The sequence below is a fragment of the Monomorium pharaonis genome, chromosome 2, assembly GCF_013373865.1.
Source record: "Monomorium pharaonis isolate MP-MQ-018 chromosome 2, ASM1337386v2, whole genome shotgun sequence".
Lineage (NCBI taxonomy): Eukaryota > Metazoa > Arthropoda > Insecta > Hymenoptera > Formicidae > Monomorium > Monomorium pharaonis.
The window spans coordinates 31,225,807-31,240,391 of NC_050468.1; the positions used below are offsets into that span (position 1 = coordinate 31,225,807).

Consider the following 14,585-nt stretch of genomic DNA (forward strand, 5'->3'; position numbering starts at 1 on the left):
CGAAAGCCGTCTTCGAGACGCGCTTCGTCAAATTTCATATCCGGCCGGGCATTATCCTGGTGCAACGACTTTCAGTTTCTTTCGGATATTACGCACACTTTTGTATGAATCCTGATCCTATCTTATATCACGCTCACATAAATTAAGCGCTGTTACAGCTTTCTTGAATAAAGTTTTGTTTTTGTAGAGTGTTAAATTAATGTACTCTTACTGCTACCTGGCTCCACTATCGTTGTGATATACATTGTTATTTCTATAAATTTTATTACAAGCAGTAATTTAATTCACGTAAATTTAATTACAAAATAATTTTCGAGAGAGCCGAACTATATATTAATACACAAATACGGGCAAAGTTAAAATTATTAATAGTATATGATGATGTAAACATGGATACCGGATGAAAATTTTAGTTTGATTTGCGCTTCACTTTTCTCAGTCTTTTTCAAGCAAAAACAAAATGTAACTGTTGCCAATTTTGATTTAATTTATTCCATTTTAAATTGTCCTTCGTTCAATTTAAGAACAAATATAAATAAAGGCTATAATTTATCATGGTACGAACATTGATTTTCTGATAGGAAACAATTGTAAGTAAATTTTCGTTTAATTTGAATAATCTTTGCTTAATTTGCTTTAAAGATCATCTGTTTTACTGTAAAATAAAATATATCTATAAAAATATGTAAATTTAGCTATGAGAAATTTCTGTCGTAATATAATTTGTTCGCGTAAAATAACAAGCAATAATAATTGATTAATTCCACTGAATTAATAAATTATATTAAAAGACATGTATAACGGATTTCTTTTTTTTTGTGTGTGTAATTTACGTTTGTTCTGCACTCTCCCGTTAGAATTTTATTAATCTCATCTCTAGTATTTAAATTTTAATTAGAGAGAAACAAGTTGAAAAGTACCTTCAACGACTGTGGAGCGAGAATTTTTATCTCTTTATCTTAATGAATTACTTAATGGTAATTACTTACGAAGAATGGAAGTAGAAAAGCTGTCGTACTTGTTTAGTTTAATTGTACATCAAAATATTATCTTGTCATTCACGATTTTATTAACTTTCTCCCAATTCTTATTAGCAGAGCAATTTATGTGAAAAAACAGATATGTTACTTTGATATTTCCACTATATTTAATATTTCTTAGTTATATATTTTTCATTACACACCTCCTTTGTGTCGAGACGAATTTTATAAATCATGTAAACAGTTGTGTGTGTGTTAAAAACAAATTTTTCCTAATAATCTCAGTTCTCGAGAAGCACGATCAAGTGGAGTAATTGTAACTTGCGGGCAAATAAGATAATATAATGAACTTTCAATGACAAACGGTTGTAGTCATTTAATGACTGTACGAGGAAGCGAATTTCGTGATAGCAGTTTTTTTTTTTTCGCAATGCCTCAACTTTGTTGAGAAATTACTATCGTTGTCTCGTTTATGCGTCGCTTTCCATCGTACCTTATTTTCTAATTGTACGCCCGGGGTAAGACTCGGACAGGAAACAGGAAGTCGCAACACCAGGGATCAATGCCGCGTGGCAGAGTGATAGATATCTCCGTATATATAGTATCTCGGATCGCCCTAATATTTACAGTAAAGCCGCCTACCAGTCGATGGCCGCGCACGACCGAGTGTGCCGAGGTTGCCACTCGATCTTCATCTTCTCGAGAGTTCCACCTGTGGAAGGATGAGTCTGTACAAAAATGATGAGCCGCATGTAGGATATTACACGCGGCCGTACGTGGATGCACGAGAGACACAGATGCACTTTTGCGGAGCACTATTTCGCCGCGGCTGTCTCACCGCGGTGTGATACGTTATCCTTAAATTTTCATATCCTAGCTTCGGGATGGACCCGACACCACCTGACGTCGGACGGCACGGATATCTCTCTTTCAGGGGATGCATGAGTGTGTGTTGGTCGCCTGTGCCGGCGAGGACAAAGCGACGGAGAAGTCCGAGTCCAGCACGAGGTCGCTAATACAACCCACGATGCCCTTCCTGTACCTACCCCCCGTTGTCCTCACGATATCCGGTGCACCACCTTCGGAACAAATTAAATCTTCGTGATAAAATTTGTTTTTCCCATACGTAACTTTTTATTTTGTTCGTAAAACTACAATTATTAGAGCATAAGGATGACAGTTAAAATTCTCGCGACGATTTTCATCTCTGAAATAGCAAATAAAAACAATATGGTTTTTGTAGTTTTTTGTTTTTATTTGTATATATATTTTTTACATTAAAATCAGCATATAAAAAGTATTAAATATCTAGTACTGTAAATTATTATTTTTAAATTTTACAAATGTATTAATTCGTGTTTTTCTGCTGGCAAAACATGATAATGCACTTGAGAGTATTGTTGTTTATTACGTCTTTTAAGGACTTTTTTTATAATTATTTTGTATTCTATTGTATTTTTTTTACTACTGGAAATGTAAGATTCATACAAAAAATATTTTTAAGCACCACGATGCACTCTTGTGATTGAATAAAAGCTTTCTTCACTTATTAATTTGTATTATTTACATCGATCATATTGGTTGATCCTCACTTAATATTGTTCATTTTGCTGCGATTTTACTCTTTCACATTAACAATTTCCATAATAGCTTTACGTATATTTTATATCGTTATATGCTAATTTTACATTTTCTTGAAAATTTTAAATTTTCAAAGATCAGAATCAGACTCAACAAATTCAAAAATTACAAAAACATGTACCATTTTTACTTGCCGGGAGCTAAAATTAGCCTATTTTACTTATCGTTTTTTATTAAAAATTTTTTAATCAATTAATATTTTTTTAAAACAAATAGGCATTAACTAATTTCATAAACATTTTTATCTTCTACGGTGATGTAGAATAAATTTGTAAAGTCCTTTCACCGAGAAGTATTGCGGCAGTTGCTTTAAGATTTTGTTATCTTTAAATCTATGATAAAAATAGTAACAATACATATTTTGTTTACTCACCAATATAAAGACCGGTATCGGTGTTCAGTTGTCTCAATTGCCCCGGAGAAGATGCTGAGACACCGGTACCACTATCTACCACGAGAGATGCCCATTGCTCGTTTCTAGAAAAAGTCAATGTTATTCATTGCTCTATCACCCATTTCAAACATAAACATTTTTCTTTTCTCCGGTTTTAATAAAAAAAGCGATTTGCTTCGGAAAGAGGGAGACAGATATTTTTTTATCGCTTTAAGCAAAATATAAAAGGACGGTGCGCAGATTAATACGTGAATGTTTATAAAAATATTCTTCTTTCATGAAATTTCATGGAAATAGTACTGTTTTAAATGATAGCCTCAAGCCAGGCGGCTATATGGAAAATTGGAAATAGAACAGCAGTTTGCACACAGTATTCTAGTTGCACATATGAAAACTTCATATTTCCTAACTAACAATTTTTAATGAATTTGAGCCCATTTTTTATTTAATTAAAATTGAATCGTTTTAGACTGTTTCTTAGTTTTTATTTATTAATTGCATTTTAATAACTAAAGTTGCGTTAAAATCAATTTAACCAATTTAAATGTTGCATTTAAAAAAATATCCAATGATTGTAAAAAATCATGAAAATAATTATTTTCTCGTATATTTAACAGAATATTGCGACACGTCTCTCAATGTCCTCTCTCTTTATATATTGATCAATATATTAAATAAATATTATAAAAATAGGCGCGCAGGCGGAAGGGAGGGCTGGGTAATGAAGCGTATAAAGCGTTTGTTCTCACCTAACGGCTCTGATACGATGCCACAGATCGTCATCCAATCGCGTGAGATTATATCGTAGCACGGCTTCCCCGGAACCCAAATTATACGCGAGAGTGAGATAACCGTGATCCAGGCCGAGGGCGAGGAAATCGTCGTTCTCGTCCCTTTGTTCCTGAGGATCCGACTGGCGACCGCTCCACAGCAACAGGCCGCTGCTGCTGCTGGCGCGGAATCTCATATTGATGTCTATCCTATAGCTAATTATCCTGCAAACATTGACGAAGGGGTGTTTTAATGGGAAGGTAATAAAAGGAATCTCAATGAGCGCGACCACACACAATAAGAGGGAAGTTCGATCTAAAGAGAAATAATTCAGTTTTACATTAATTTTAGCTATCAATAACTGTTCTATATTTTACACAATTTATTTAATAAAATTAGCATATATTGGCACAAACTCTTTATATACACTGAGAAAAAAATTTTTTTAAATACATTTAAGAAACTCGGTTTTCTTATTACAAAGAAATGATTTATTTCAGTTTAATAATGATACTATTGATGTCATTAAATCATTACTTAGAGGAACAAAATCAAAAATGTACGAAATGATTTACTTAAAAGAATAAAATATTTATTTGTTAGCATACATTGTTTTGTTGCTGTAAAAAAATATATGTTTGCATCAAAGAATTCTATTTAAAAAAAATGCATTTTCTTGATTAAAAGAAATTTTTTTCTCAGTGTATAAATACTGAAATACAATATACACTGTAAAAAATTTTTGTAAAATAACAATTATAATAATGGGTAATTTTGAGACCAACTATAATAGTTGTAAATTTTTATGTTTATGTAATTTTGTATATAAATTTTGCAATAATTTCTTAATTTGTTTTTTACACTTGTGTATATACCGTAAACAAGTTGATAACATATTAAATTATTTTTACTTGTATACTGCAAAATTATAAACACGAGAAAATTTAAAACTATTATAGTTGGTCTCAAAATTACCCACTATTATAGTTGTAATTTTACAAAAATTTTTTACAGTGTATAATTATATGCATACAAAATATATATCCATATATGTTTATATTACTTTCTTATCTTTGTAAAATTTTTACAATTTGATGTTAAAAAAAATAAAAAACAAAATCTAATTAAAAGGCTAATTTTCGCATTTGTTTCTTTTACAAAAAATTAAATATTTAAAAAATGAGAAAAAAATTGTTAATATGTAATCATATGTATTTTATAAATCGTAAATATATATTATTTTCAGTATGACAATTATTTTTTTATACCAAACAGAAATTTTACGAAAGAAAGAAACAAGTATAAATATATATAGACATATTTTATATATAATTTTTTATATTTATGCATGTTCTTATATAAAAAATTAATTTACCGGAGTTATACGAGCAAGAAACGTGAAAGTTAAAGCATTGGAAAATTATACAACGTTTCGTCAAAGTAATATTACACAACTGTTCATAAGTATATGAATTAAAGTTATTTAATGAAATAAAAATTATTTTTCCTTAGATCGCTTATCATTTGTGCGTGACGCGAACGTTCGATAAACTAACGCAGCGCACTATTAAATCAGGTCAAGGAGCGATTGTGTAGTGCAACGTGTAACGCTGTTTACCGCCCCACTCGCCTTTCAAACACCGACATGTCGCTTTGACATTTACCGAACTTTTGCGTGTTGCCGATTATTTCACGCTCGCATAAATAAAATGTTAATAGACGAATCAACGGAGATTTTTAAATTATAGAAAATGGGTCGCCGACACACTTTACAAAATCACGAGGGTGAGAAAATGCGTCGGTTGACGAGCGCAGAGAATGCATATCGTAAATAATTTAAAATGCAATGGCAAATGTCGTAAAAAGTAGGAAGAGAATTTTTAGTTGCCTGGAATTCTGTGCATTATTATCTCGAATGAAATTTAAACTGTGCTCATTTTCGCTCATTTCTTTGTACTTTTTTTATTTCATTAAATTTTTCAATACTTCTCTGACAAAAAACGTCATGTTTGTATATATCATCGTTTTCTTAATAATAAAAAAAAGAAAAAAAAAGAAAGAAAGAGAGAGAGAGAGAGAAGAAGAAGAAGAAAATGCACCACTTAATTATTAATTTACTCCTGATAGTAAAGATTCAGACATTTAAGGAATTTGGAGTGACGTTTCACGCCACTTTTGTCTTAATATTCTTGATTTTATAATTAAAGTATTTATTTGGTTGATTTATTCAAAGCATAGCGTTATCATAATTCCTTGTTGTCATTGGCGCTGTGTCGCTCATTATTTTTGAATGGAGCACCTTTTCATCGTGTCGGCGTCGTTATAATGTAGATAGCTCTCGCTGCCTGTGAAACTGGGCACAGCTCTCTCATATCTCACGGACGTAGCGGCATTGTTGCTGGCTTTCGCCGGTGGCGGGACCAACGGCATATAGTCGTCCGGTGCGGGACAAGGGTGCGGCACCCCTGGACGGCACCGGCAGGTAAAACGCTCGCGAAGAGGCCGGCATTCCGCATCGCCGCACGGTCTGGCCTCGCACGCGTGCCCACAATTTCCTACGTTCACTCCGCCTAGCGCCTCCGCTAGAATCCCCATCTACGACATAGTATCATAATAGTTACGAATAATAACGTAAATAACAATAATACAAACGGTAACAACAGTTTTCAAAATAACGAATGAAAACGGGAAAAGAGCAAATCTGTTTGTGCTAAGTGAACTATTTCTGTCAAAACAAAGATTCAATCCTCACACAATTAAAAAACTGATCACAACTTTCTTTTCTTTTTTGCTTCTCCGTCTCTCACAACTAGCTGTTAAAGAGATAAAAAATTCAGATCTGTATATTTTGTTTAATTTTCAACTATGTATTTTTATATTAGAATTGTGATCTAGATATTTTTGTGCAAAAACTTATATTAAAAGATTTTTTAACTTCAGAAGTTTAACTTCAAGGAGCTCAAATCAATTTCAAGAGAAATTTATTTTTAACCTGAATTTTATATTAAATTGTTAAAACTATCATTTTCTTTTTTCTATTTACCAGTAATTCCCTGAGGTTGTAATTATGCATTACGTTTACCCCAATTTGTTTCAACTTATTTTAAAAAAATGTCAGAAACGACGATAGAAATTTAAATCCAAGTGATTCAAGTGGGAGTTTCATCATCTTATCTACCAAACCAGCGAGGGGCTCGAACTCCGAGGCATTCCGACGGTAGCATTATCTACCGCGCAACTTCGGAGCAGCCTGTATAATCCCTCGGTGTTCTTACCTCGCGATTATTCAGCACGATCGTCTGAATGCAGCCGACGAAACTGGCCGTAGTTTTCATCTTCGGCGAGTACATGTCGGAGGACGGCGCGCCGCCCAAATAGAGGTTCAGCGGTAAGGATAATTGCGTGAACGCTCCGGGCGCCAGGATTTCCTGGGGCGGGCCGTCCTCAACTTCTAAGGATGCCAAACGACCTGTCCTGGAGACCCGAACTTCGACCCATTCGCCAAGACGAACTGGATTTTCGCTTCTGAAACGATAACGCAGATATCACATTGAAAATGCAGCGTCATTATCTTTTTGAAGGGCCGGGGAATATTTTGACGTGGAAACCTGAAAACTTTGTCAGATAGAGAGAAGAAAGTTTTCTAATTAGTGGATACGAATTTGTACATATGAATTATACATTACGTGTCATAAAGTCATCACCTTACTTAATTGGTGCTCTATATCTGAATCTGTGAAGTTTTACTGATTTGCAGTGCTATGTCGTATTTGCATCGTTATATAATATTTATAATCATGAGTGACTATTCACGAGTCACTGTTTTTTAATGATTTCGATTAAGAGCAAAGGTAATCTCACTGACTAAAAAGTTATCATTGAAAAATAATGCATATTACTTTATTACAATTATTAGATTATTATAGTTATTAATATTGCATTGATCTGAATCAGATTATTTACTGTTATTTAGGGAGTATTACACTAATTCCAATTTAGAAAATAATGACATTTTTTTAGTCATTTTGAATCTAGAAATGATTAACTAATCAATCCGTATAATTATAAAGTGACATTAGAAAACCATTCAAATGTTAGTTTTTTTACTTTGATTGAAAATTATATCAGTTATTTGCTATGACATACTTCAAGAAACAAAGTTTTCCAATTTGAATTATTAAAATTTTATAATATCACTTTCAAATGCACTTTTGACGTAACGATTTGTTGATTGTAGAGGATTAAAAGTATAATTAGCTCTTCATTCTCAGTGTGAATTTTCCTCCAAATTCTCTTTACGTCTGCAGACAGTTTTAAAATAATAATTTTTGAATTACGTCGTTATTAAGTGAATGATTTACGAAAAATTTGTAAATTATTGTAAATACGGTTTTTTAATACTTTTCAGGAAGTTATGTTTAAATATTCTTTTAATACCTTTTTGATTAAGAAAATTGTGTTTCAAATAAAAGAAAATAATTTAATTTTTATCAAAACTAAAGTTATAACTTTATTCTTTATCTTTATTTATTTTCGCATTACGTATTTTCCCGTAAATTAATTTTTTTGTTATTATTTTCAGAAAACGTATTTTATTCTAATTTTTCCTTATCTTTTCCTTTCAAGAAGAACAAGAAAATTCCCTGAACAGGAAAATGAAGTATAGCATGAAGAACGATATGATCCTTCTAACTTAGCGAAGTATGGCATAAGGTTCTTGAAGAATATCCGATGTTAAGAAAGAGAGACGATATCGCTTTTTTACGGATTTTTTTGAACAATTTAATTTTTTTTGAAAATAAAATCTCATACGAGGACGTCTTCTATTTATGCTCTCACAAAAAAATCAATCTCACCGCGATTTTACGTCAACTTTACGGGGATATCTATCTCGTATTTTTACATAGCGCCTTTTCCGCTGAAAATCTAATGTTAGAAAACATTCCGCCCCGGAGCAACTGCACTTTCCATGAAATGAAGCTCTCGCGGAAACGCGTTAGCGTTGAAAAAGTAGAGCGGGACTCTCGCATGGAAAAATTGGAACGGCTGCAGCATTTGTCGTGGTGTCCGCGTGAAGCAATTAACGCGGGCCGCGCTCTTCTCGCCGCGTCTACAATTATAATCGACGTTAACTCGATATTGACGGACGCTCCATCGATTTGATTTCGCAACGACACCCGGGAGGCCGCAGCGCTAGCCAGTCGGAGCCAGCCGGGCTCTGGAGTTTTTCTCCGAGCGGACCGATAAGAACGAAAATTCGCGCACGTACCGCGGAAACTTTTACCCGGTGCGCGGCCACAAAGTCAGATCATTCAATTTGAATTTCGCAAAGGAAAGTCGGGCCGCCTGTTCCGTAGACAATGGAGTCTTTCTCCGTAGGCGGAGACCGGCACTCCTTTCTCGAGAGGATTCGACAGAAGAAATTCTTGCATAATTAATGTCGAATCGGAAGGAAGGAACAGGTACAGGCAAGGGAGGGCGAAGGAGAGAGGAGGGTTCGTGGGATCGTAAGCGGGAAGTAAATTGCTAATTAATAAAGGGACGAGATGGAGTCGGAAATTTTCATATTGGACTTTTCGCCCGACGCTATTATGATAAAAGATCGCGGCGCGCTTGGAACTTCGAGGTTCGCTTGTTAACTTGCCTCTTTTTTTTTTCCTGATACGGGGTTAAATATCCTTGTTTAATAGCGCACGTAATAATGCACGGTTTTTTATGTCGGGGTTTTGCAGCGGCCGCTTTTCATTTAGCGGAAAGGAGATGTATTTTCGCATAAGATTTATTATCTAGCGAACTGAATTATAAATATCGTATAAACGGTTTCTGCACAACTAGAGAATTGATATTAAAAGTATAAATATATTTAATATTACATTATGAAGATTATTCACATGAATTTATTCATAACACGCGGCAAAAATGATAAATTGTATATTTATTCTACATTTATGAAAATGTTTGTATGATGGCACAATATTAAAATAACACATTCATTTCTTTCAAAATCTTTTGATATTTGTTTTACTGAAAATATCAAGCAACATCTCTTGATCTAAAGAAAACCAAGCTAAAGAAAACTTTACTTTCTTTATAGTAAACATACAATTTGAAATTGGTAGCTAACATGTTATTAAGATTTAACAAGATGTTGTTTAGTTGTTCGGATTTAATCTTGAAAATTGAAAACTTGTAACATAATCTCTTTTGATGCTTTCACAAGAAAATCGATTAAAAGTTTATTAAATACTATAAATGCTGTAACAACATATATCCAGCAATATACATGCGCATATAATATGTAACGAAGCTTAATGTAATGGCAAAAATACATGTTTGCAATAAACTTAATGTAATATTTGTATCTTTTTTGGATTATCGATTTGTTTAAAATTTTATTCCATTGTGAAGTATAGATGGATATTCCAATATTCAGATTTTATTCAATGGAATTGAAAGCAGTCTGATAGTCAAGCCATCAGAATGCGAATGCAAAGCATTTTGCAACTTTATTTTTAGGAGTATATACTTTTAAATAACTTTTATATTAGTATAATACAAACGATTGTGTGTTGTATTTGCTAAAATGATTTCATTACTTGTTTTCAATTCAAAAGTGGAGATAAAAATCTTGAATAATAATAAAAAACACAAGTTTTAAAAAATAATATTTATTTGTGTGAAAAAATGAGATATTTAGATTTTAGTTTAGATGCGTTCTCGTAAATAATAATGCAATCTTTTATTAAAGAAGAAAATCTTTCTTAATGAGAAATCTTAATTTAGAAATCGTTTTCATGTTTCATAATTATAATCGATAATAAAAAAATATAATAACTTGATGCAAATAATTAGAAAATATTTAATTAATATTTACAATAATTATCCACAAAAGTAATTTGTAATTGCCAGTTTTGATCGATTTTACTTAATAATTTCATCCGTTGTTCATTATTACGATGAATTAAATCGAACAATAGGATTAGCATTAGGGCTTATTAACGTTTCGCTTATCGCAAAATGTTATCGCATACAAAAATAATAATCAATATTAAAAAATATAATAACTTGGATGTAATCGCTCGTTAAATATTGCCGACGTTTATCCAAGAGAGCAGTCACAGCTTTGGAATAAATTTGCTTAACAATTATCTCATTTGTCGTTAATTAAGTGCAGCGAATTGAATCAATTCGACGAATATCGGCGTTAAAACGTATTAAAAACTATTTTTGCGAGGCAGGTAAAAAATAGTTTCGGGCGTATATCGCGATACGATATCGACACGCGTGTCGGTTTAATTATCTGACGGTGCATACGTAAACGATGCAATTAGCGCTTGCCGTCGCCGATACTGTTCTGCGTGCGGTGTGAGTAACGTCTATCGCGAAACGAGCAGCTCCGAGGGTGGATTGTCACCTCGAGCTAGCTGTTCGTTGCGCTCGGCGGAACCGTTTGCAGAAACTTTGTCGAGGGCCATCGGCTTACCTCAAAGTGGCAGGTCCTGTTCCGAGGTCGAAGGTGAACTGCACGTGGCCCGAGGAGAGATAGAGAGCAATAAAGTCACCGGTCGCGTCGCTGTGATGGCCATTGTAGAGTATCACGCCGTCCGGCGCGGTCGGTTTTAACGTGACGGACAATTCCAGCCACGACAGCGACGTGTCCGCCAATCCCGGATAACGTAGGTAAGAGGATCCGTTGAAGGATGGAACCTGCGGGAATAAAACACCGTTGTGGTCTGAGATTGCATGGAAATGTCGTTACCGGGCAAATGCATTCCCGTTTTTGCCGCCCACCCTTAATCGCCTGCTATTGGGGAGACCGGCGAACGCGTCGCGTATTTGTTACGTTTCGTGCCTTTTAAGCGGTAGTAGACTGATGGGCATAAAAAAATACAGGATGTCCTCTATGTCTCTGGCAAGCTCTATCTATTCTTCGACCAATTCGCGCTCGATTTTTTGGCACCGATACGACATAAATCGCGAGAGATGTTCAATTGCTACAAGCTTTCATCATTATCAGAAAGAACTTATTACTAAGATTAATAAATAGCCAAACTGAAATTCAGCTAAAATTAAATTTATTTCTTTGAAGCAATTTTTAAAAAGTCCTTCGTTTACAATTAAAAAACAATTGATGTTACACCGATGTTTTTGTAAAAAGAAATTACTATTGTATATGATCAAAAATAAAAAGAAATTTCTTGATATGTCCATGGTGTCTGACATATTAACACGCGAAATTATTAATAAATTACATGAAAAGTACATGAAAAGTAAAAAATTCTTTATTTCTTACATGGAAGTCAGCAATTTTGTTTAGAAAATTGAATTTTTAATTAAATAATTTTTAATTTAAAAAAAGCAGCAGAGGAAAGAATGTAAAACAAAGAATGTAAATAGAAACATGAATAGATAATCGTAAACAAATTATTATAGATCTGCATAATCTTCCTATTTTCTTAACTAAATTTGGAGATATGATATTAATAGAGATTTCTAGTGATAATGTTTCGGATACGAAACGTTAATATCATACCAACTCGCGTGTACCTATTGTAAATGATAATGTAAGTTCAAGGAGGAAATTGCCGTGATAATTCATAACTGCTTCCCTGAGAACGCGAGACTTTAACGTTTATAGTATTCCTAAGTATGATATTCCAAAAGGGACTATTATATTGTAATAGCAGAACTATCTATGAACTACTAAATATGCATCATAGAAGGCTAGGAGAAACATTTTGAAAAGAGCATTTTACAAATAAAAAAAAATTATTTTAATTTATTATAAATATACATTATATTTTATTTTAAAGCAATATTTATTTAAATAAGTGAATTAGTTTCGAACAAATATTTATTATAATAATGTGAATAAATATCATATTATTGATGCAATTAGTTTTCTGTTGTATTAATATATGATGTCTTTAATTAATTTGACATACGTTTTTCCTTTAAGAAATTGAATTATTATGTTTATTCTAATTATATTGATTATTATATGTCTGTTATATTAATTAAAAATATATTTTGTAAGTATATTTTTTAAGAAAATAGTTCGTATTAATTTGAAAGTGCTTATTTTCTCCTTCTGGTACATTTAAACTCTCATTTTTCTCGTTTACTTCGGATATTTGTCCCTTTATTCATAACAATTTTCAAATCGTAATAGATTTCAGCAATATATTTCTTGTTCTTACAGACATATATGTTTGCTATCTCATACACACGTTTCTCTTGTGGCAATTGTAATAACTCTTCTCGTCGTCAGACATAAAGTAGAGAAACTCCTGAAACACACAGCTGTTGTTATTTAATTTACGGCCGGCATGGGATTTTGCGCTTTTCGTAAATCGGAATGCAAATACGTTGTACGTCACTGTCTCAGATAATCCTTAATATAGCTGCATTCACCAAGTGCCTTAAGAGCAGTAAGAGGTCGAAGCAGGCTGCTTCCGTCTTAATGAGTCTGGCTGATAATCGTTTGTACGTCAGTTAACTTGCTCAAGATAAAATGTAAAACATAAACGCTCGCGCAATCCTAGGGCGAATTATATTACAGTGCCTTGACGAGACTCAAATGAGAAACATCAATGTGCACGCCGTGAATTTTATACTATAATTTTATCTTATTTCATCTTTTTAATCATTAGATATATTATAAATCAAGAGATATATTTCCTCCTATTGAAGCTTCACGGATTGTTATTCTAGTTTGATTCTAATATTCTTATTTATCTGATCGATAAATAAAATTTGAAATAAAAGTACCAAAATATGTTGCTTAAAGTGCAAATTGTTGACTACAAACGCTTGGCAGTCAGAGTATAAATGCATGGTAACCATACTGTATATGATAGAAAATTTCCAAATTAATCTAACAATTTCGATTAATTTTTTGAATCGAAGTGATCGGCAACTATATTCTTTTTAATTTAATCTTTCTTTCTATTTTTTAAATGTTTAAAAAGAATGTATTGGAAAATTTTCATAAAAAATCTCAAGTACAGTTGAGTTAAAAAAATATAAACTTAAAAATTTACGAGATCCTATTTCATATACGTCAATGTTTAGCAATATATATTTAATTTAATTTTTCTCACAAAAATAGTCGGCAATCGAGTTTCAACTTAAAAAAAAATACCAGTTTAGACAATATTGTATAAAAAATGAGAATTTATTTTAGGATCCGTTTGAATTGATGGTAAAGCTATTTTAGAAAGGAAAGGAAATCAGAGATCATGGATTATTCTTTTTTTTAAATATTGAGCAATAAGAGAGTTCTCAATTAAATATTGAATTAGAATAATAAATGGAAAAGCTTGACAAATCTCTACTTCTGGACGGTCATTTAATTATAAATATGTTCGTAAGTATAGATTCGCGCAAAAGATTTCGATGAATACTTCAGATTAGCTTTTAAAATAAATAAGAACTTTTATTTATTTTAAATTTTTCTGCGATTAAAGAGAGAAATATCCGTCTGTTCATTCTTAAAATAAGAATTTTATTTAATTTCTTAATAGAAAGAAATATTCTTTTGAAACATGATTCACATTAAATTAATAAAATTTTAAAGTTAATAATAAAATTATATTTTGGTTCACTTTCAAAAACTCGCCAAAATCTCCTCTTATATATTTGATCAAAAACTATTTATTTCTATATATTTATATAAAAAGATATTATAGCTTTTCGAGTTGTAAACAAATTACCTATTATGCATATAAATCACGAATATCATTTTCTACCTTTCCATTTTGCCACTTACTCGATTTCCTTGCTTGGATGCTCAAAGA

At 32.3% G+C, this 14,585-nt stretch overlaps 1 protein-coding gene across 1 annotated transcript in view; it reads right to left on the bottom strand.

Annotated features, from left to right (window-relative positions):
- Positions 1 to 805: 805 nt before the first annotated feature.
- Positions 806 to 14,585, bottom strand: part of LOC105833207 (pikachurin) — a 112,555-nt gene continuing 98,775 nt past the window's right edge. The window contains exons 10-15 of the mRNA XM_012674756.3: positions 11,270 to 11,493; positions 7,062 to 7,311; positions 6,086 to 6,381; positions 3,765 to 4,010; positions 2,995 to 3,098; positions 806 to 2,059 (exon numbers count right to left, since the gene is read on the bottom strand). Of these exons, the coding sequence (XP_012530210.1) occupies positions 1,911 to 2,059; positions 2,995 to 3,098; positions 3,765 to 4,010; positions 6,086 to 6,381; positions 7,062 to 7,311; positions 11,270 to 11,493 (1,269 nt within the window). The 3' untranslated portion in view covers positions 806 to 1,910. The remainder of the gene's footprint in view (positions 2,060 to 2,994; positions 3,099 to 3,764; positions 4,011 to 6,085; positions 6,382 to 7,061; positions 7,312 to 11,269; positions 11,494 to 14,585) is intronic.